Source organism: Sinocyclocheilus rhinocerous, unplaced genomic scaffold (assembly GCF_001515625.1).
Source record: "Sinocyclocheilus rhinocerous isolate Xijiao unplaced genomic scaffold, SAMN03320098_v1.1 scaffold605, whole genome shotgun sequence".
Lineage (NCBI taxonomy): Eukaryota > Metazoa > Chordata > Actinopteri > Cypriniformes > Cyprinidae > Sinocyclocheilus > Sinocyclocheilus rhinocerous.
The window spans coordinates 448,846-472,585 of NW_015661612.1; the positions used below are offsets into that span (position 1 = coordinate 448,846).

Below are 23,740 nucleotides of genomic sequence, written 5' to 3' on the forward strand. Positions count from 1 at the left end.
TGACGACAAACACACACACATTTCAATCAGAAAGAAATAATTCAACCATTCTTGACAACGTGCTGGAAACATAAAATGTATTAAAATGGTGACTGTAATATTTCCCTGACTTTAATTCTTGTTTTTTTGTATTGTTAATACACTGTGTACATAATAAAATGTACTCTTAGTTTTTTTCTAGAAATGTAGCAGTGTGGGTCTTCAAAGTTCACAAAAGTGATTAGTAGGAACGCTGATCAATATAATTAATATAAAATAGAATTAAAACTATAATATATAACAAACACTTATTTTAGATTATATACCTTATTATGCATCAATGGGAGATAAAAAGGTTTTCTCTATTTTCTCCATAGCACCTTTATTCAAATTTTAACTGTTCCTGAGCAAATAAAAAAAAATATTTTTTTCAGTCTGCCCTAATTTGGGCAATACTTTCATGCCAACCTTTGTTCAAAACGAGGGTAATACAAAAATGTAAGAGTACAAAATCTCAGCAAGTTATATAAACAACAGCAAATATTACTCACAATTTGTTACATCATTGCAAATGCCATCTTCCCAGACATTACGAAGTCATTTGACATTGTGCTTTGATAATTAACTAGCCACCAATTTGTGTTTCTTTGAAGTTACTGTAAGATAAATATTCCAGGTGGAATGGAATGTGAAATAATTACTATCACGCAACACATGAAAATAAAACATTGTTAATAAACTAAAATACACATGCTGGATTTTCCTCATATACAGACTGTTTTTTTTTAAAGTGCTTGATATCGAATATGTAGAAATATTAGTGTTACTCAAAGTACTATATTCCTTCCCTCAGAAGCAGTTGCTATATGATTTAGGTTTGGTTGCCATATTGAGCAATGGTTCACCTCTGTGATTGGCTTAGAGATATAGGGACAGAACACGTGGAATGTGATGGCCTGTGGAAATGTCCTTTTGGAGTTCCCCCCTGTTACCACTTTCCAGGGATTGGAACTCCACATTCATACCAGCCAACGAAAGGATGTGGTGTGCGCCTGCCGATGGCCCCGAAATTCACTGGCTCTTGTCTGTATGACCGATAATATCCTGAAATCCACAAACGGCATCATGTTACAGTGCTGGCTGATCACCCTCTTAGGCAGCAGTAAGTAAACACGCACATGGCATGATGATTTGAGGCTTGAAGTGAAGACAAACTACAGAGCATGCTCATATATGTCGTACCTTGAGCTGTGGGTAGGTTCAGGGAGAGATTGTGTGGTCCTGTCCTTCCATCTAGATAGGAGTCCACAAACTGGCAGTGGTCCTCTCCATGGCCAAATGCATCAGCAATGCTGTAGAATGTTTCTGAAATGGAAAACAGTCATAGCTTGAGTATCCCTCAGGACCCAAACCTCAGACAGCGCCTTGTGTATAGATGAGGGAAACTGTGGTTTGGATCGGATAGTTCCAAGGCTTTTAGGCCAGCACTCCAAAAACAGGGCGCTTCATATTACAGACACACTAATCATTAGATTAAAGTTTTAAATGTATTACGTTGTTAAAAAGAAAGGTCAGCACCTCTCAGTCCATCTCCCATGAAGATCTTATAGCGCAGCGAGTTGCAGAGGACGACACCAACAAACTTCCTATACCAGGTGCGCTTGACAAACTGACTTCCTTTACAAGAACAGTGGGCGGGGTTATAACTGAATGAGAATGGGATCCAGATGGGCTCGCCACCTAGAAAGGAAATGAATGTCAATTACAAATATTTTTAATGTTAGCGCATGACTGTTGGAAAATATCATTAACAATGATCCTTCTGACAAGACTGGTTTAGTTTTTTTTTGCTTGTTAGTGCAAACAAAACCATGCTGTAACTCTTACCTGGGGGTCTCTCTATGAGCAGGGGGTCATCTAGATGAAAGAAAACAGAAATTTTAGGGTATTTATAAACATTGTTTGAATCCAAATACCTTTATGTGGGTTCAGACAAAAGGCTCACCTGACTCTGTGACATACGTTAAAGTTTCACTGAGTGGCCCCAGTCCAAAGATATTCTTGGCTTGAACTTTGAAGTAATACCTGAGAACAAGAATGAAAGCATATATGTATTAAATCGGTCATATTTAAGTCATGGTTTGCTATCATGTAGTGACTATTTTTACAAAAGCACCTCATCTACATATAAAACTCAACTGTGAACTCTTACTCATAAGTTAATGTTACAATGAGAGCACAGGGATCGAATAACACAGATATATAGGATTGAGGAAAGGAAAGAGATGAGAAAAAGGCAAAAAAAAGTGGAAAGAAAGGGAAAGAAAATAAAAAGAAATGAAAAGAAACGAAAAGAAAAAAAGTATAGGAAATAAAATCACTGTAAAAAAAATATTAACGGAAAATGTACTGGTAATTTTCTGCCAGGCATTATCCAGTAATTTTATGGATAAATGTTAACGGTTAATGGTTAACAGTAATATTTCTGTAAAAAATGAATGTGTAGAAATAAAAGGGAATAATGTGTGTTTAAAATAATAGAAATAAAAGGGAAAATAAGAAAATGAAATAAAAAAATAGAAAATGAAAAGAGAACAGAAATGAAAATATATCATTGAAAAATAAAAGAATACAAGAGGGAAAAAAGTTGGAAAATGAAAAGAAAAAGGGTAGAAAAAGAAAAAAGGAAAGGGCACAATTAAATTGTGTATTAATAAAACATGCATGAGAGAAAGTTAGAAGAGTGAGCCTCTGGCAAAAGAGAAGGCTAACAAAGTGTAATGACAAGAAGAGACTGCATGTTAGAGGGTGAGCAAGAGAATAACACATCAACATGGAATTTCTAATCAGACAAAACGTCTTTGTGACAAATACCAGACCACAACCACTTATTCTGCCCTGACTCTGCACATCCTTTACCTTAGAGTATAAATTAGATAAGTAAAGAAATCAAAACAGAGAAGTGTGATTAAGTTCAAAGGGCAACACTAACAGCACTCACAGCCTTCTGTTCCGCCAGTGAGAGGCTGTTCAGTAAGCTCACGCTTCACTTGGTTTAACTCAGGACCCGTTTAATGACATAAAATCAGCACTGCTGGATCAAATTAGCACAGCCACGTGGAAACTCTGACCAAAATAAAGAGAAAATGGACAATTACAGTCAGACCGCCAGAGGAAGACTGGGGAGGGGGCCTGTCATATTACTGTTTGTGTGTCCATGTGCAATTTTTCTTGTCCTTTTGACCATAAATTATTTAGTATATGCGTATTGATGCAAGCTCCAGTCTTGATATGGCATCTAAGTGGTTTGTGTTACTTTGACTAAGAAGGAGCTGTTATTGTCCAAAGTCTAGACTATTTACCTATTTCTAAAAGCTATTATAAATCATTCATAAAACTTATCAACACTTCATGGCTGAATTATAAAGTTGTCAGTCAGTGAGCTCGGCTGAGAGGCTATAATAACAGAGGCTTCTAAATGAATCCCAGAGGACAATAAAAACAACTTCATCCTCACATTCCACACTTATGAACCAAACATCTGTAATGAGTGCATATGCATTCATGTGTTTTCTCAAGGTATTGAGTGAGAGAGTGCATCTGCCTGTCTGGGAAAGTGTACAAAACAAATGTCAATCAAACCTGGGACGTTTCACACAGCTGCATGCATTTATGCATGCATGAGTAACCCGTGTGCAGGTCCAGACGAGATCTGTGTGTGTTTTTTGCATTTTAAAGCTTAAAATGTGCTGAGAGTGCTACACTTTGAAATTATAACTGAAAGAGCAAAAACATTTAATGAATAAAAATGAGTAAGGGATGTGCAGAACTTTCTGAATGATGGGCGTTCCAGTTCTGTGGGAAAGATCATGCCTGCTGTAATGCCCCAATGCTTAGTGAAGAAAGCATTTAGATGGGTCTGGTAGGCAGAAATGTCTTCACATTTGTGGCAAATGTCCAGACAGGTCCATAAACACCTCCTTTATCTACTGCTGCAAAAATGTGTTGGTAGAGGTTTACAGTGTTACAACATAAGCAGCATTCGAGAGACAGACACATGCAGACACAGTACAGTTCAGTGAATATGGCTGAAATTGAGTCTTGGCCAAAAGCCGGCAAGTTCGGATGAGTTTCCACAGCATAAAATATCAGTTCCCTTTCAGTCGGTCACTCTCGACGTCACGTCGGATGACCGACGAATTGGGATCTTTAGTAATTATTAGGGCTTTCGGTCTAAAATAATTAATGCCACTTAATATTTTTTTTCTTTTCTTTTTATTTTTGTAGTTAACACATGACATTACTTTTAATGAAAGAAGATTAAATAATATGCAAATTGAAATGTATGCATCAGTGCTCTTTATTTGTTCAAAAACTAATTATTTAAACTATCGTTCAAAAAAATGTGGGATCAGTAAGATTTTGTGATGTTTTTGAAAGCAGTCTCTTTTGCTAACCAAGGGTGCATTTAATTGAGTAAAAATAGTAATATTGTAAAATATTATTACAATTTAAAATAACTCCTGTAAATTTTCAGCAGTCATTACTTATTCTAAATCATTCTAATAAGCTGATTTAGAGCTTAAGAAACATTTCTTATTATTATCAATGTTAAAAACAGTTGCGCCGCTTTTTTGTGGAAACTGGTTCTATTTAGCATTCTTTACTGAATAGAAAGAACAAAACAAATCTTTTTAGAAAAAAGTGTAAAATATAAATATCTTCACTGTTAATTTTGCCCAATTAATACATCTTTAATGCATCTTTTTTTTTTTTTTTTTTTTACATTTCACCATTCTTCAAAATAAATAAAGTAAAAAAGAAAGAAAGCTATCTAAATAAATGACGTTTAGCAAATGACGTTTGCTAAACATCTTGTCTGAGTTTGATTTATTAGTTCCAATCTGCTCTAAAGATTCCGATTAGTTAGAAATCACACAATACAGAATGAAACCAATATGGTGTCAAACTGAATATATGCATTAACAAGTTAACTTTGACAGCCATACTAATTATATATTAGTCCCCAGCTCCCATGTCTTAACCTGTCACATATTTAACATATTCAACTACATCTTAGATCAGTTATGTTGTCAGAGATACTTTAAGACTTAGCAAAAGATGTTTGGGAAAATATGCATAATTATTTCAAGACAATGTTGCACAACAAGGGGAAGATAAATTACACACTCATATAAATTTATGTTCAATAAAGTATAATGATTTTATAGCTTAGTATACCAGCAAGCCACAGACAGCTTCCCAGCATATTGCTGGAGTTCATGGATTAAGCATGATTTAGGAGGGCTCCCAAAAGATCTCCACTGAGAACTCAGACCTGCTTTGTATTCAGTTTCATAAAACATTGTGGACTATAGAACATAGATGCTTAAATGTGCAAGCACAAACATGCGAAAGCTTGTAATTAGTTTATAAATTGATGGGATATGTTTGTGTCTGTGCATGAATCCTGTCACATGCTGGATCCCACCTGGAATTGGGCTTGAGATTTTCAACAGGAAGGTGGGTTCCACTTGAGGATCTGGTTGACCATCTGTTATTTAGGACATCGTCATAGGATGCACTGTGTACCATATAGCCTATAAAAAAGAGGGCGAACAATTAAACCATACTCTTGCATGAGAGATTTACACACATTGAAGTAAATGAGCAAGTATTGGTCATGTCTGCAAAGGGATTCCTCAATATAATCCTAGGTCCTTATTATGCCATGGAAGGACTAAACTGCTGCCAAGACAGCAGGATGTATATAAAGCACATGCGTGTATTTTCCGTCATTTAATATGAAAGAGAGAGGCAGTGCAGGAGTGGAGCTTTATGAAAGAAGGGAGGATGACTGAAAAGGGGTGAAGTAGAGTGGAGAAAATAATATATACATTTTTATTAAAGGAGATTATTAAAGGAACAAGGTTCTGCAAGCAATTTCAGTTGTTAATAACCATCAGTTGCTAACTTCACATACAATAATATTCAAAAGTTTGGGGTCTGTAAGTTTTTTCAATGTCCTCACAATATATAAATAAATAAATAAATAAAATAATTTGAAAACTGAAAAGACCTTTTTTCTGTTTTAATATATTATTTAATATATTATAAAATGTAATTCATTCCTGTGATGGCAAGGCTGAATTTTCAACAGCCATTACTCCAGTCTTCACATATATACAGTATACATGTACACACTAATAAATACATATATAGAATTTGTAAATCTATTAATGGTAAAAATAAATCTAGTAAGGTCCAGTAATGCAAAATGCATTATGAAACCCCTACAGTAATATGAGATTGTCTTGTAAAATTTTATTCAAGAGCATGTGGACTTTATTTTTCATGTCAGTTTATTTTTCAGCTCTATCGGTTGTCAGTTGGCAGGGAATCCCCTGCATTTAAACCTCTGCACACATCATATCATGACACTAACAGTGGCTGTGGGAATTGCCTCCCTGTTTGTGTGAATCAGGATGAAACTGTCAGGGTCAATATGTTAGAGAAGTGTTATATATAGCTTTGTGTTTGGAAATGCACTTTAAATCGAAACCAGGCAGGATGTAAGACAGTTCAGCATACTACACGTTTACAAATTGGGGTACTTCAGAATGTGGTATTTTCAGCGCACAATCCTCCAACTTGTTTACAAACCATACAAACAAAATTACGAATTACGAAACAAGCTAAAATATGGCATAATTAAAATTAAGCATCTCTATTGTTTTTACAGTAAACACAGCTTTCTATGAATGTGAGGTGTATTATGGAATGTGCCAATTCACAAATGTCAGTGCTGTATGCCTGCACAATTAAAGGGATAGATCTGTCGTGATTTACTCACCCTCATTATGTTCTAAAGCTGTATGCATTTCTTTCTTCTGTGGAACACAAAACAAGATGCTTTGAAGAATGTTGGTAACTAAACAGTTTTAGTGACCACTGACTTCTAATATATATATATATATATATATATATATACATATATATATAAACTACTGAATAATTTCTCAAAATATCTTTTATTTTCCACAGAAAGAAAAATTCATGAATGGTTTGGAATGACATGAGGGTGAATAAATAAAAACTGAATTTTCATTGTTGGGTGAACTATCCCTTTAATGTCATGCTATTACCAAACAAGGAAAGCATGCAGTTAATTAGCTAATTGCATAGCTGTCTTTCTCAGTTTTCAAATGACAAAATTCATTTTGACATGTCTGATGCGTCTTTTTCTCTGTCAGTATTGTGTGCTATAAATCCTTTTCGGTGTTGCTATCAAACAGGCCCATGCATGATTAACTTGCTTTATGAGATATTGCTTACACATCGCAGATAGAGAAACAGAACATTATAGGATGATCCATTAACTGGATTGGGTGCTTTTCACTCCTGATTGATGCATTCTAAGAAATCGCAGCACATTTGGTATGTTGAAAAAAGCATGGAAAATGAAACCACTCATCTTGAGCATAAATCAAGTCACAAGTAACTCTGGGAGTAAAAATCAAGACTTGTTACATTTGACAAAGTCAATTCTTCAGCTGTGACCTTGACTTTAATCATAAGCCTAAGCCCCAATGCTTAGATATATTTGTATATTACATCTAGCAAACATTGTGGTCAAACTTACAGAAGTCATTTTTTTCACAGTTCTGCAACTGCGAAAGCATTTTTAAATAATAAAAAGGGAACTGCTACACACACTTACCAGACACCATGTCATCTTTCAGTGGAAGTGCCCAGTCCAAAATCACAAAGGAGTGACAGCCCTCCATCGCAACTACAGTAACATTACGGGGCTTGTTTTTGGGTGGCTGCTTTTGATTGATTGATAGTTGGTCCTTCTCCATCAAGTCTGCTAAGACATCCACTTGAAGGTATTCCAGAGCCTCGGTCAGGGAGCAGGGAGCTCCAGGGTCCTTGCGGATGTAGTTTACATACGGAGCTGAAAGCAGACAGTGAGGAAAAGAAGAGAAAGGGAAAAGATGTACATTTAAGAAATACAATGCAATTAAATGTTTTATTACAGTTTTATGAGCAAATTAACAATTTGAGCGATAATCTGAACTGAAAAAATAACATGAATTTCATAATGCCTTATAGTATTTGATGTGTCCCCCACTTTAATGGCAGCAACGCTTGAGCTGATTGTATTTCACAAATTTGTGGGAAACCTGATGATTTGAACATCTATAAAAAGTCACATGATCAAATAGAAATAGTGCAGAATCTTACATATTCTTTATTTCGCATCATAACAATTTTTTTAAAATTCAAAATCATAAAAAACCCTAAAAATGTAGATTTTAGGTACACATAAAACATTTAGTTTTATAATTTTGAAGAAAAAAAAAGTGCTCTCAGACTTTGGACTGTATTATGTCAAATATATATATATATATATATTATGTATACACTACCGTTCAAAAGTTTGGGGTCGGTAAGTTTTTTTAAATATTTTCGAAAGAAGTCTCCTATGTTCACCAAGGCTGCATTTAGTTGATCAAAAACACAGTAAAAACAGTAATATCTTGAAATGTTGTGATATTAATTTCTATTTTAATATATTTTAAAAAATAACTTATTTCTGTGATGGCAAAGCTGAATTTTTAGCAGCCAATACTCTAGTCTTCAGTGTCACATGATCCTTCAGAAATCATTTTTCTTTCATGAATCATTTCTTATCAATGTTGAAAACAGTTGTGCTGTGTAATTATTTATTTTTTTTGTGGAAAGCATGATACAGTATTTTTTTTCATGATTCTTTGATGAATAAAAAGTTCAAAAGAAATGTATAACATTATAAATGGGTAACACTTTATTTTAAGGTGTCCTTGTTACACGTTACATGTACTTACTATTGTAATAACAATTAATTATGCATAATTACATACAAGTAACCCTAATCCTAACCCTAACCATATAGTAAGTACATGTAGTTAATTAATATTACTCAGTACTTAAATGTATAATTACACTGTAACAAGGACACCTTAAAATAAAGTGTAACCTATAAATGTATTTACTGTCACTTTTGACCAATTTAATGCATTATTTCTGAGAATTTTCAGTTTGTCTGTTTTATTTGCTACAACTATTAAAGGCAGAGTAAGTGATTTTTCAAAAACACTTTAGAAAACTGATTCGGGCCGAATCGCAAAACAAACTTGTAGCTAATCAGCAATAAGGGGCGTGTCTACTCGTGATGTGGAGGAGAGAGAGTTCAGTGCATGGGACGGACATTAGCCGAGCCGAGCGACAGAAAGATAGAGATGGCGGATAAAAAAACAAAAGAGGAAAACGTCTGCGGAAAGATAAGGCAAGAAGTTATCAACATTGGCTACCAGAAATCCCTTACTCTGCCTTTAATACAAAACGATGGCAAAACATCCATGGACATTCATGCAAACTGGAAAAAAAAAATAACTTGGTGCTGGAAGTACCGTTTGGTAAGAATTAAATTTCTGTTGTGTTGTTTGCATTAGCTTGTTGTCCTAGTTTAACAATGTATCCAATTTACTCTTGCTTGTGGTTGCAGACAATAAAAGCTACCATTGTTGATATTTTGCTGTAGACATTTTCCTGTTGGCTCAATGAAATTTTTGTTATTTCTGTCGTCCCACACAGTGCCAGCTGGATCCACAGCTGTGAACACTTCCAGATTGGGCCACAAGATTCACACCTGGAGCTAATCAAAAGCTCCATGTGATGTTGACCCTGATACAGAACAAAAAACACACTTCTGTGCATGTGCCTCCACCGAGACTGACTGAGACTCACACACGTACAAGCTGCACTCGTTATGGGTGATAACCCAAAAGCTACAATACAATGTGTGAAGAGAAAACCACTGATGGAGAGAAAAACTGGATAATGCATAAGAAGTGTCAAGACACAACTCCTGTAGACTTCTTGTACGCACAGCAAGCACTACAGCTACGGCATTCATACCTACAGAGAGAGTCGTACGCCAAGGTGGGAGCAAACACAACAGAGATGGTTTGAAATATAGTGGATTTGTTGGCGGATCTGGAGAGCAGAGAACACCCTTGCATATTAAAGCCATAAATATTTAAGGAGATGTCTGAGGTTTGAGCCAGAAGGAAGCCGCTCTCAGCTGATATCAGCACATTTAGCTCAAGTCGTTTTATTTAGGGCTTCTTTCTTGACACGTTTCTCTGTATAAATGGCTTGCATATGTGTAAGTATGTGCCTGCAGCCCAAAGTCTGGAGTGTCAGGATTTATCTCTCCATGCATTGAGGATGAGACATTTCTAGAACATTCTATGTTCCTGGAGCTGATTTTTATAGGTATGATGCTTGTTTTGGTGGAGCTGGACCTTGTGATGTTGACTTGTTTTAAGTGCTTCTCCTCAATCATAGCCGAGCTCCACTTGCCCCATCATTTTAATGAATGACAGCTTCCTCAACTCAATTTAACTATGGCTTTAAGCACCTCCTCTTGCACCCATAAGTAGAAAAGTCAGCATTATGAGGCCAAATGCTGTAGCCACAGCCTGGAACATGCGGTATTTCTATATAGGCACAGCTTGGTTCCTCGGTTCTTTCATTAATCATACTTTGTATTTGAAAAGCTCAGCGGTGCTTCTGGCTCCAGTAGTCTAAATGGTTCTGTTATCTCTATTACCTCACATAGCTCTGCTGGGCATAGCCATTTTCTAATACTGCAATATAAACGCACTACAATCACCAACCTATTGACCACTGAGGGCCTCCCTCATAAAACAATGAAGATTTGGCTCATAATATTTTTCTCATTCTTCTGCTATTTTCCTATGCATCTAGCCAGAGCAGTAGATGTCACATTTTTGCCAAGACAAGCACATTAGAGGAGCCATGAAACAGTAGGAGCTCTTGGATTGCTGGCTAATGATCAAAAACAAAAACCTAGGCCACTATGACCCCTGTTTTGTCATAAGATATGCATTCAAGAAATGCAACAAGTAACTTAATCAGTGATACCTCTTGACACTTGTGTGCACTGTTAACCACAGATTTTAAGCAGGTTTAGGGATATCAATCGAGTAGTAATTTCAAATTAATTACATATGACTATTCATTATTCAAATTAATAATTTCATCCCACACTCTAAAAAATGCTGGGTTAAATACAACCCAGTGCTGGGTAAAATAGGGACAAACCCAGCAATTGGGCTGTTTTGAAATATTTCACATCAATATATAAACATCAATATTTGAAAAAGAAAATACTTAAATTATTGTAATTGAAAGACATTATTGTTGCAGAAAAAACTGCTAAATAGACATTAGAAAAACCGGCCTTAGAAATCAATAAAACAGAATTTTTTAAAAATACAATTGTTTTACATTTCTTTTGTAACTATTCTATGTTCCATGTGTACAGATATTTGGACTTTCATTATTAAATACATTTTATTGTATGACTTTTTTTTAAATTAACTTGTTAAATTAATAGCATAATTATTAACAGTGTATTGCTAGTGTGAAATCAGTTTGTCTGTAGATTAAAAGCTTATGTAACCAAAACGTACTAAATTTAGTAGAAAAGCTGGGACTCCAAATCCAGTACGCTTTTGTCACATGCCTTTATTGGACACCAGACCGGACTTGTTCCGAGTTGCGGTAGATGAGCTTAGCAGATACTTATAATTATAGCAATGTGAACTTCTCTACTGCAAGTGCAGTATTGTAAAGAGTCAATGAGGTGCAGAACTAAATTTGCCAGCTTACTAGCCAAAGCTCCAGCTCAGCATAACCATTTCTGAAACTCATCTGGCACAGTCTCTGCATGCAAACTGGACCTGAAACAATGCTCCATAGCTACAATCTCAGAAAAAAAGGTACAAAAGCTGTCACTGGTGCAGTACCTTTTCAAAAGGCACACTTTTGTACCTAAAGAGTCTACATTGGTACCTTAAAGGTACATATTAGTACCTAAAATTTACATATTAGTACTTAAAAGGTACAAAAGTGTACCTTTTGAAAAGGTACTGCCCCAGTGACAGCTTTTGTACCTTTTTTATGAGAGTGTAGGTGTACAGCCTGTGGGGATTTAAACTTGGAAAGATAGAGTCTGCTGAACCTAATGTTCAAAGGCTATTATAGTCAAGTCAGTCTTGGTAAATGAATTCATGCTGAACCTGAAAAAGCTTGACTAGAGTCAGGTAACAGGTTGAATGGTGACCCCATGATCATGATCGCACTAATCCACTGCTGAGTGGAATACAATTGCACTATTTGTGAATTGGTTGGAATAGCACCCAATAGCAATCACAAATAAAACTTTTTTTTTTATTTTGATAATTTTTCTCATTCAGGCACGCTACCTTTATACAGCACAAATACTGAGTCTTGAAGAATTCGGGAAGGAAGCCCAAACCCACAGACATTCAGCCATAATTTATAGAGCTGAGTCTAAATACTTTCACTCAGGCATTTTCAATTATTTCCTACAGAAGCTGCCCACATGAAAGAATTTGAGTCCTTAGAGCCTGTAAAGTCAATGGACTCTAAAATAGCCTCTACCAACACATGGTATGTAGTATTAGATGCAGACCTGAGGGTTGACAAGGTTATACACTCTGGCCATAGGGGAGAGACCTCTAGTAGAAAGTAAACTTAGAGTAAGACAATACAAATCGAGAGGCTATAGGTAAATTATTCCCCCATTTGCTCTCAATTTGCAATATACTACTATTCAAAAGTTTGGAATCAGTAAGATTTTTTATTTGAAAGCAATTAATAGTTTTATTCAGAAAGGATGCATTAAATTGATCAAAAGTGACAGTAAAGACTTTTCTAATATTACAAAATATTTATATTTCAAATAAATGCTGTTCTTTCGATTTTCTATTGATCAAAGAATCCTGAGAAAAATATCCCGGTTTATCCCGATATTAAGCAGCTATTAAGCAACTGTTTTCAACATTGATAATAAAAAGAAATGAGCACATTAGCATATTAGAAATAAGCATATTAGAATGATTTTTAAGAATCATGTGACACTGAAGACTGAAGTAATGGCTGCTGAAAATTCAGCTTTACCATCACAGAATAAATTACATTCTAAAATAGATAGCAGTTATTATAATTTGTAATGATATTTCATAATATATTACTGTTTTTACTCTATCTTTGATCAAAGATATACAATCTATGATTTCTTTCAAAAACATTAAAATAAAATCACAGTGTACACATTTACTAGTAACTTCTTGTTATGGCTTAATTTTCACAACTATCCTGGAGGTCACATCCCATAAAAGTTTGTTTATTTAACAGACACTTTTAATCCAAGTCAAATACTGTGTAAAAATAGGCCCCTTTTACACCTGACATTAACATTTGTGTCAAATCCAGATAGTATCTGGATATTTTAGCCCAATTGCATTAACACCTTCATTCCAATGCATTTTCAGTGTGACTGGATTGCACAATTCAAAACTGGATCTTTCAAAATGTCTTTGCAAACTCCCTAGTAATGGATGTTAATGGGGCTAGAATTGAATAAATGGGAAGAAAAGGTTGTAAAGCGCTCTCTTTGGCGAGAATACAATAATACAATAACATAATTTGAATCAGGTCAGAAAATCGCAAGAGTGTGGTGTCTTTTGTCTTTTTCACACAGCAAGAGCAGCATAATTAAAAGAACTTGCACCATGGGACTTGAACGACTCAGTCTGTCAAAGTGACATGTTTATTTATAGCATAATCTCATTTATTACTTGCGTAGCTGAATGTGGATAGTGAAAACATGTTTGTATTTACATCTAAATTAAATGTGGTTAAAATCTGTCCCAGACATCTATGAATGTAGTTCAGTGATCAGATCACAATCCAATTGTGAGTTGAGTTTGGAACCAATAAGAACAGGGAATATGACATTTTATACCAGAGTACTAACTGTTGTAATATGTAGTAAACCAAACGTATTACCTGTGAACCGTTTCTTTCCAGCCACATCAAACTCAGAGGAAGGGGTGTTGTTAAAAGGCTGTGTCTCAGGAGTTGGAGGCTCTGTTGTAGGAGACTCTGTTGTGGGAACCAGTGTTGTGGTAGGAAGTGGGACTGGGGTTGTGGTAGTCTCTTCAAAAAGCCCATCTGTAAGATAGAGTAGCAATCAAAAACAGGAAGAATAAAAGTTCACAGGATTCTGTATCCCACCTCACTGTAGCCCAAAGAGTGTTTGGACTCTCATGTCACATTTAAAAATGTATTAACGTCTTTGTATTATATAACAAAATATGAAGCCAAGTGGCATTTATTTTAAAGAAATGCCCATTAAGTGGGATTTAAGTGTCCAAAGCTGCCCAGTTACTTTTTTAGGTCCACTGTACATGCAACTTTATTTAACATTGCTTTAAAAGTTAATGCTATTGCTCTGTTATAGTAGTGAGAATGTGACCAAACTATTCTTTCTTGCCCAAGGATTCCTGTCACAACAAGAAAATTACTAGGCCAAATAATTATTAAAACTGTTTGCAAACAAGCTTGTCCCTAAATGCAGGCCACAATAACTGTCCTGTGTTCAACAAACAAGCAGAATTGCATAACAACAAGGTCTAGTTGTTATTCCAGAAAGGTCATCCAAGTTTGTGCACACTGAATCATACAACTCTTCACTTTGCAACCTATAAAGACAATTTGTATGGAAAAATTAAGACTAAAAAGCAGGAATGCACCCCCTTGAACAAAAGCAAACAAATGGCATCTATAAAGTTTAATAGATTAACAGAGAAATTGAGTACAAATGGCCATACAAAAAGCAAAAGTAAAAACAATCTGCTTATAGCTTGGCAGCCAGTAAACAAAGCAATCAGCCAACACCATCTTCATTAATAACAGCATCATCAGATGCCATGCTGACCATAAAGATAACACATCTCTGAACTGTGTTTTCGTAGGGAAGCTGGAAACCAGAGGAATCCTCTTCTCAAGTGGTACTAATAAATCATTGATTTTGGCTCAGTTTCATTTGGATTGGTGGACTCGGTCTGTGGCAATTAACAAATCTACATCAACAATTAGCATTTAGCCCACATTCAGATAGAAATGTAGCATTACCTTTAAGAATTAGGTATTATATTCACATTTCACATATCCTTTTCCTCTGACTGCTGCCCACTCTTAAATAAAGCAACTATTGCCAGGTCCACAATTTTCTAGACAAAAACACCAAATAACAGCTGAGATGTGCAACCACATTAAAGCCCAGTTACAGGGGTTCTCAAACCTCTCCATGAAGTACCCCCAGCACTGACACACCCACTTCAGGTCTTGCAGTCTCCACTAATGAGCTGATGAGTTGAATCAGATGTGATAGATGAGGGAGATATACAAAATGTGCAGGGCAGGGGGTACTCCAGGACAAGTTTGAGAACCATTGCACTAAGTTAACCCTCAGTGTTAATCCTAAAGGTGATGTGTGTAATTTTTTCAGTGATCAAATATTTTCTCCTGTCCCGACTTAATAAGTGGAGAAAACTGTAAGACAGTTGTAGGTTGATTTCCCCCCCAAAAGTGTAAAAGGTACTCCAGGACAAGTTTGAGAACCACTGCACTAAGTTAACCCTCAGTGTTAATCCTAAAGGTGATGTGTGTAATTTTTTCAGTGATCAAATATTTTCTCCTGTCCCGACTTAATAAGTGGAGAAAACTGTAAGACAGTTGTAGGTTGATTTCCCCCCCAAAAGTGTAAACACTTGGTGCATTTGTTTGAGCATCCTGACTAACACGACTGACTAACATTTTTATATATTTATATATTTAAAATTTAGATGTGAAAATGTATATATTTAAAATTTAGATGCAACACAATGTGAATTTAAAGTCAGCATGAAATGCAAATTCACCATATCTATTTTGTAAATGCATGTTATGGATCTGTGCCCCTCCACAACTAACAAGAAAGCTCACATTCATTTTTGAGTGTAATTCCCACATCTCAAAATCCAATCAACAACTGATTGATAGAATTTTTTTTTCAATAATTCAGATGGCAAATTCTGCCACTAGCTCACCAAACAGAAATGCAAAAATAGTTAGAAATAATTATTTTACTGGTCAGACAAACAGAAAATCCCTTGCTAAAATGAAGCACTGGTTGGGACAATGTTTCTATGTCGTGTTAGTCCGGATGCTCAAACAAAAGCACCAAGTGTTTATACTTTTTTGGGGGGAAAATCAACCAACAAATGTCTTACAGTTTTCTCCACATATTAAGTCAGGATAGGAGGCAATTGTTACTTTATTTAAGAGTAGGCAGCAGTAAGAGGAAAATTATTTTTCTACAGTTTCTCCAAAAAAGCATCCTGTTCACAGGCAGATTCAAAGCATAGCAGAGGTTATTCAGGCATAACAAGGGGATATCCTTTGAGGTTTACTGTGTACATCCTAACTAACATCATCCTTGGAATACTGATTCTAAATTACAGAGGATCAAGTCTTGTGGGTACTAACTACATGCCTGTGACAAGACTCGTTATACAAGAGCCAACTATAGTCACAAACTGGGCCAAACACATTTCTGTCTGATCTTAAGAGTATCTTTTCCATCATTTTTGTTTTGACGCACATTACCAAATCCACATCATATTATTGAGTTAAGTATGGCTGCAAAGAGTTCATCTCACCTTCAGAGTAGCAGTTAAGTATTCCATCAGCATTCAATATTGGGAAACCATTCTTGTCCAGTCGAGAATAAAGTCCAGGTGGACATGTAGGTGCAGCAGCTAATGTTGACTGCTCCAATGTTTCTGTTACCATTTCTGTTGTTGTAGGTTCTGGTGTTGTAGTTGTGGTTGTAGTGGTTGTTGTAGTCATGGTTGTAGTCCTTGGTTTAGGGCGGTCCAAGCCCACGATGGGTTTTCCTCCCACAGTAAGGTACTTGTCACTTGGATTAATCACAGGCCGACTGTCTCTTCCATGACCAAATAATGCTAATCCTTCCTGGTTTACCAGTGGGCTGCCCTGGTCATCTAATATAGCAAACATAGATAAAAGTCAGTTTAAAACAGGCTTCTTCTTTCTATATTTCTATGAAGTTAAAATTGTAAGCAACTCACCAAAAATAGTCTTGCCATCCTCTCCAAGGACAACTTTTCTGGGTCTTCCCTTTGAGTCCTGAAGGACTCTTCCGTTTTCATTCATTAGGACACCCTTATCCAGATCTACTATCTAAAAGAGTGAATAGAACTTTATTAAAGAAGAAGAATCTTTCTTTCAAAACAAAATGAGACAAAAGTCAAACAGCCTTGCTTGAATAAGTGTCCCTAAGGTCCCTGCTTGTGGAGTTTCCATGCATTCCTAGAGAGACAAAACTGTTCACATGATTATCTTTGCTTACTTTAAAGATAATTCTGTTTGGACTGCTGTACTGCCTGATTTATTAATGTATCCAGACAACAGATGTAACGGAAGCCATGGATATGGACAGTATGATCACAGTATCTTGTACATAACAGATCTAATTTACATTCTGCCATTTATGTTTAACAAAATGAAAGTCATTGATGAAACCAGAGGGTCACTATCAGTGCTACAAACCTGCTATGGGTAAAAAGTTCACTTTACGCTACATCTTTCGTAGTTTAGAAATTAGAACAAGAAACGAAGTGTATAAATTAAGTTTGCCAGTAGTAAATAAACTAATAGCATTTATAAAACATTTTAATGGATTTAGGGACATTCAGGACTGCCAAATATAGCAATAATTAACACTGCAAATAAACACACCCATTTTGTTCCATCAGGACCTGTGATATGTCGGACTCCGTTTGGTTTAGAATTTTCTTCAGATGTTGAGGATACTTTGCCATTTGCAGCTATGAGATTCGGCCGTCCATTTTTGCCTGAACATGGAATTAGAGAAATGAGTAAAAATATACTTATGCACACACTGAAATTGTTATACGTACAGCATGCACATCCTTGCAGACAACATAATGCTTACCTTTTTCATAACTAGGTTTGTAGCCACTGGCTGGAGTGTTTTCCTTTGAAATGGACCGCAGCCTCGATCCCATCACTGGATTTCGAGACTCAGGAGATAAATTCCCTCTAGAGCTTTCACCAGCAGACAGCCCATGGGAAGAGCGAGAAACTGAACTTGGGGTGAGCCTAACATTAGTATTACTCCTGCCAGCTGTGACCTGATCTGAGATAAGTGGTGATTCTGCTGGACTATTCTGAGAGGAGGCAGATGATGATGCTGAAGAGGAGTGTGTTGAAGATGATGAAGAGCCCGGTGTGAAAACAGAGCCCAGTCTTCTGTGTTGTACTGGATACACCCTACTAGGGAACCGTGAATCTTTCAGACGGCTTGCTACCACAGGTGAACGGACCCGACCATTAGAAGCCAAAATAGGGACTTTTTGGGCAACTGAAGGAATTGACTTTGAACTGGTACTGGTACTACTTTGTTCCCTATCCACACTTTCATTCTCAAAGTTCTGGGCAGGTCTGTGAGGTTCACTCACAGTTGTTGTTGTTGTTTTAGGTGCAGCAGTTGAGGTGGCATCTTTGCTTTGCCTGCCCAAGGTCTCTCTGCTTCCCTCGTAAAGATAATCATCTTCATGATCATTGCTAATTTTTACATCTTCATTATTACTGGGATTGTTGGAACTTATTGCAACATTTGTTTCTTTATTTAGCACACTAGGTTTATTTGAGACAGGATTAACCTCATGCTTTGAAGGGTATGTTGTGGGTGAAATTTTAGTTTTATCGCTAGTGTCTTGAGAGCTCACAGTAGTAGAACGAGAAGGAAATCCTGTAATAATTGGCCTTCCTGCACCTATAGATGAGGCAGTCCTACTCCACAGTATTCTCCCATCTTGTCTGCGACTCCCTGTAACTATCCTAGAATTTCGGTTTGGTAATAAAAGGGGTGAACTTCTTCCTTTTGTAGAAGGGGTAGTCCTTGAAGAAGAATGGGAAGTGGAACCATAACTATTGCTTTTCTCTTCTTTGTTATCATAATTTTCCTTTTGTTCTGGGTGTTCCTCTTCAGTTGTATCAGAAAGGTTTTTTTTGGTTTCTTCAGTTGGTTGTTTACCCTTTGTGTCATCTAGCTCCGTGTTTTTGTGTTTGGTATCATGCTCCTCTGTTGTATCGTGACCGTTTGTCCTGGTTCCCATTGTTAGTGTGGACTGTGAAGAAGCAGATGTTGATGATGAATCAAGTTTGTGCTTTCCTGTTTGAAGTCTCTGAGCTCTAGTTGAAATTCCAACTCTTCTTCCATTAGGGTACATGGCACCAGATCCTGAACTTGTGACTCGACCTGAAGTGGAGGAAATCCTTCTTGTACCTGATGATGATGATAGTGAGGATGATGAAGGAGAAGATCCTGAAGAAGATGAGGTGGAAGAAGAAGATGACGAAGATGATGCTGAGTAGGAGGAAGCGGAAGTTGGAGAAGAAGAGATGGATGAGGATGATTCTGATTTTTTCACTGGTTCAGGCATGGTTTCCTGGGGTGAGATCACTGAAGGTGTCCTGTCTGTGACACTTATCTGGCTGTACGAGTTCTTTCCCTCAGGATAGGAGACTGCTGTTAGGTCCTTTCTTGTAGTTGCAGACTCTTGGTTTTGCGACAAATTGGAAGAATCTTCACTCCGCATTCTTGATCGAGAACTAGGCCTTCTTAATCTGCTAATATCAACAATTGAGGATGTGCGAGGGGTCCAAGAAGGACGTTTGTCCTCAGATGTTTTATGGACAGATTCAGACTGATTGGGTTTTGATTCTTTAGTGTCAGGTGAGTATTTTGAAGGCTCCTCTGTTTGTGGTGATGCATTATTACTGCTCTCTGGTTTTGTGTCCTCAATAGCCTCATTTGCTCTGATTTCCTCTTCTATTGGACTGTCTGTTGGCTTCTCTTCCTCATTTGTATTGCCTTCTCTATCTTTGGCATGAGTGGAGGATGAATGTGAGTTTGACCTTGAGCTAGAACCTCCATTTCTGACAGAACCCCTCACAGAGGAGAAGATGCTGTGATAGGACCTTGTTTGAGAAAGAGGGCGTCCTCGTCTATTGGTGGGTGGCGCTTGAGTTGTGGTCTGAGTATCGGACTCTTCCATCTCATCTGGCTCCTGATTGTCTGATTCTTTGTTTGATGATGTCTTGGAGGCACTTTGACTTGTCTTGTGACTGTCTGTGTTCCTTAAGTGAGTAGAGCTGGCTGGAGACAAAAATTAAGATACCACTCTTAACCAAGTTTCTGTAAAGCTGCTAAAGTTTATTGGGGAAAACATCTGTTGGGAATACTTACATGCAGGCATTGCAACAATGATGGCTTTAGTCTGTGGTCCTTGGCCCTTCCTATTGACTCCACGGATTTTGAAGATATAGCGGTCACCTGGCGTAAGTCCATCTATGGTAGCAGAGGTGGTGGTGCCACGGTATATAACTGACTTTGCGCCAAACGGTTTCATAGCAGGAGCATAGGAAAGGATGTATTCTGGAAGTAGATGTCAAATTAATCAGTACGGTCAATTTCATAGCTGAATATTTTCCAATGAACACTGGGAATACCCAAGATTGAACCAATAAATCTAGGCCAAGGATAACACACTTAAAAGGAAAGTTCCTTCTGCGTGAACAGGGAACAGTTCGTGTTTTCCACATATACATTTGTGTTGGTTTAGCTTTACAGACTGGTGCTCTGCGTGCCTGCTGGAGAAATTGTAATGCTGAAGGATTATCATTCCCATATATTTTGGCATTGCACACAGATAAGTGGTTTCATGGAAGACATATGGTCAACTATTATTAATGTTTTACTCTCCAAATGCCAAAGTCGTTTTCTGTTTTTAATTATAATATTGCAATTCTGTATGTTGTTCAATCTGACATTGACCTTTTTAGTTTGCAGATAATTATATCTATAATAACATACTATCTGGATTTATCTGCTCAGCAATGCAAACTAAACAAAACATCTGGGTTAAAGATCAGGGAGTGTAAACAAACCTGATTCAGGGGTTCTCTGGAACACAGATGCACTCCATTTTCCCTTCTGATCTCCTTGCGAGATACAAATAGAAAACTCGTACATGCTGTCCGCAGAGAGCGTTTCAATTATGAGATGTCTCTGAGTGGTGTCCTTGTATTCCCATCGAGCAGATTCTCCTTTCTCTCTGTATTTCACAGTGTAATACCTGCACATACATTGATTCTAAAGCTGAAATATACACTATCGTTCCAAAGTTTGGGGTTACTATTCAGAAAGGACTCATTCAAGTCATTCACAGTAATGACACAGACACAGTAAAGACATTCATAATTCCTTCAATACAAAAGATTTCTGTTTCAAATAATGCTGTTCTTTGAACTTCCTATTCATCAAAAGTTTCCGAACAAAATATATCATGGTTTTACACAGAAATATTAAGTAGCACAACTGCTTTAACACTGATAATAATAAGAAATGTTCCGTGAGCATCAAATATGCATATTAGAATGATTTTTTTAAGGATCACACTGTAGACTGAAGTAATGGCTGCTAAAAATCCAGGTTTGCCATCACAAGAATTAATTATATTTTAAAATGTATTAAATGTGAATGTAGAAAACATAAATTTTTTATTTTAATTCATATTTCAAAATTGTACTCTTTTTACCGTATTTTTGATCAAATAAATGCAGCCTTGGTGAGCATAAGACATCTTACCAACCTTTTGAACAGTAGTGTATTTAATGCAGCCAACATACCAATTGGCCCACCATTTTAAAAATTATATAATTCATTTTTACCTGGATCCCCCTGGTATTTCCTTCTTCTTTTCAACAGGTGGATCAACCCATGTGATAAGGACAGACTGGGGAGACAATACTCTAACTGTGATGTCCTCTACTTCATCCACAACCTCCGGCTCTGACATAAAGGCATAAAAAAGTGAGTTAAAATACTGAATATGGAGTTCTGGTTAGCACCACTGTGATCTGTGAAATACCTGTTGTTACTTTTTTATTTATGGTGGCCGTGGTGATGGGTGCACTCCTCCCCTGGGCTCTGGGTGCCTGCAGTGATACCACATAGATGGACTCAGATGCTACGAACAGAGGGGGGATACCAGATACGGCCATGTATCATTACACATTACCTGCTATGGGACATACTGAAGACATGCAATCTGAGGTCTGTTTACAAATATTTGAACCTAGATTTAAATGCATACACTACGTATGTCTCAAACACTGTTCCTTTTAGCCTTCAAACATTCAGACTTTTATGCTTACCCAGTTTGTGCTTGTTAGCATTACGCTGGTCTGCTTGGTGCTGGCTGAGGTCCACTCTGTGTTTGCTTTGAGGTCGCAGAGGGACGCGTCCTACTTGATGAGGGGGTTCTGGTCCTGAGGATGACTGAGGGGCCCTCTGCTGTCCTAGTGCTGTCCTCTGAGTTGGGGGCCGTGGGTTAATCTGTGATGACATTATAGACACCATCCTGCCTAATGAAAGAGACAGAGCAAATAATGTTGGCACTGGAATTTAATAATCTGTTATTATTATCATTTTTGGACCAACTTCTGTTGTTTTAAATGTGCTTTAGAAAGAGGTCTGTCCTCAGTTGACTTGACTTTAATAAAAATGACCTCATTGTGATAACACTGTACCATGTTTATTTCACATTATCAAATATACTGGGGTCCATAAAGTCTGAGTCCAAACTGAAAATTTGGGATTCAAAATCTAATTTGAACACGGACACAAATAAAGTTTTAGGATTTTGAATTATGTAATATACGTTATGACGAAATATGAAGAAATTCAAAAATGTTATTTATTAAAAAAGGTCACATTTTCTTGCTTACAATGAAGTGCACAACATTTGTAAAGCAAAAAATATATATATATATATATTTAAAGTATTAAATAAAAAAAGAAAAAGAATGATGAAGCATTTTCACAAGTGGTCTCACAATTTTAAATCCAATTACACTTCACAGTGGATGACTTTGTATTATACACATATTACAATTAAATTAATTAAAAATGAACATACATTGTAAAACTGACCTGAGAGCAGTTTAAATAAATGTTTCAAAACTTCATGAAGCAGTGTTTTGAAAGCGTGCCATCATTAATGTCAGGTCATTTTGAGGGCTGAAGAATGAAAATAAAAGGGAGAAAAGGAGGAAGGAGAGGAATGAGTCAATCCTTTATAGCTTCGTATAAAGCGTTTCATATCCTTTATAGCTCAGCCTTTTTGTGAGGGTTTTGGCTAAACGCATGCCTTGCGTGCACACTTAAAGACTGTCTTATGATTGTGCTAGCATTACTTACTCAGTACTTAAGCTCTACCAGAATTATTTACACCTAAGTTAATACGAAGTGTCAGGTCTCAAAATGAACTGAAATGATAGTAACAGCAACTCGTTTTCCTTTGTACACACAAACAGACACTTATTCCCACTTCCCATTCAGAGAGTCCAGCCACCACAGCTGAGGCAGGCTCACATATCACTGGCCTTGAAACAGGGGTGAAACATAGTAGCTCACCCCTCTCAAACTCTTTCCCTTTCTCATTGTTTTTACAGTGTCAGTCTTCCAAGTCCATGTCTTGGATCCATGATGCCACATTGTTCTCTTTCCCACCCCTCAGGTCTGATTTGTTCACTGATTGTACGAATTATCTCCATTAATTCTCTCTCTGTGGGAGGTTTTGGATGCGATAACAAGCTCCAGGTTGCAGGGACCAGACCAGAGTTACCATGTCCATGTGTGGACTCAGCTGGGCTACATGTG

At 36.8% G+C, this 23,740-nt stretch overlaps 1 protein-coding gene across 1 annotated transcript in view; it reads right to left on the reverse strand.

Annotated features, from left to right (window-relative positions):
- Positions 1-354: 354 nt before the first annotated feature.
- The window catches only part of LOC107726397 (fibronectin type III domain-containing protein 1-like), a 32,017-nt gene continuing 8,631 nt past the window's right edge, over positions 355-23,740 (reverse strand). The window contains exons 4-20 of the mRNA XM_016535957.1: positions 22,234-22,443; positions 21,948-22,046; positions 21,748-21,868; positions 20,965-21,152; positions 20,264-20,452; positions 17,945-20,173; positions 17,728-17,843; positions 17,058-17,169; positions 16,626-16,970; positions 13,930-14,094; positions 7,700-7,936; positions 5,471-5,579; positions 1,985-2,064; positions 1,867-1,896; positions 1,558-1,719; positions 1,222-1,344; positions 355-1,083 (exon numbers count right to left, since the gene is read on the reverse strand). Coding sequence (XP_016391443.1) covers positions 968-1,083; positions 1,222-1,344; positions 1,558-1,719; positions 1,867-1,896; positions 1,985-2,064; positions 5,471-5,579; positions 7,700-7,936; positions 13,930-14,094; positions 16,626-16,970; positions 17,058-17,169; positions 17,728-17,843; positions 17,945-20,173; positions 20,264-20,452; positions 20,965-21,152; positions 21,748-21,868; positions 21,948-22,046; positions 22,234-22,443 — 4,631 coding nt within the window. The 3' untranslated portion in view covers positions 355-967. The remainder of the gene's footprint in view (positions 1,084-1,221; positions 1,345-1,557; positions 1,720-1,866; positions 1,897-1,984; positions 2,065-5,470; positions 5,580-7,699; positions 7,937-13,929; positions 14,095-16,625; positions 16,971-17,057; positions 17,170-17,727; positions 17,844-17,944; positions 20,174-20,263; positions 20,453-20,964; positions 21,153-21,747; positions 21,869-21,947; positions 22,047-22,233; positions 22,444-23,740) is intronic.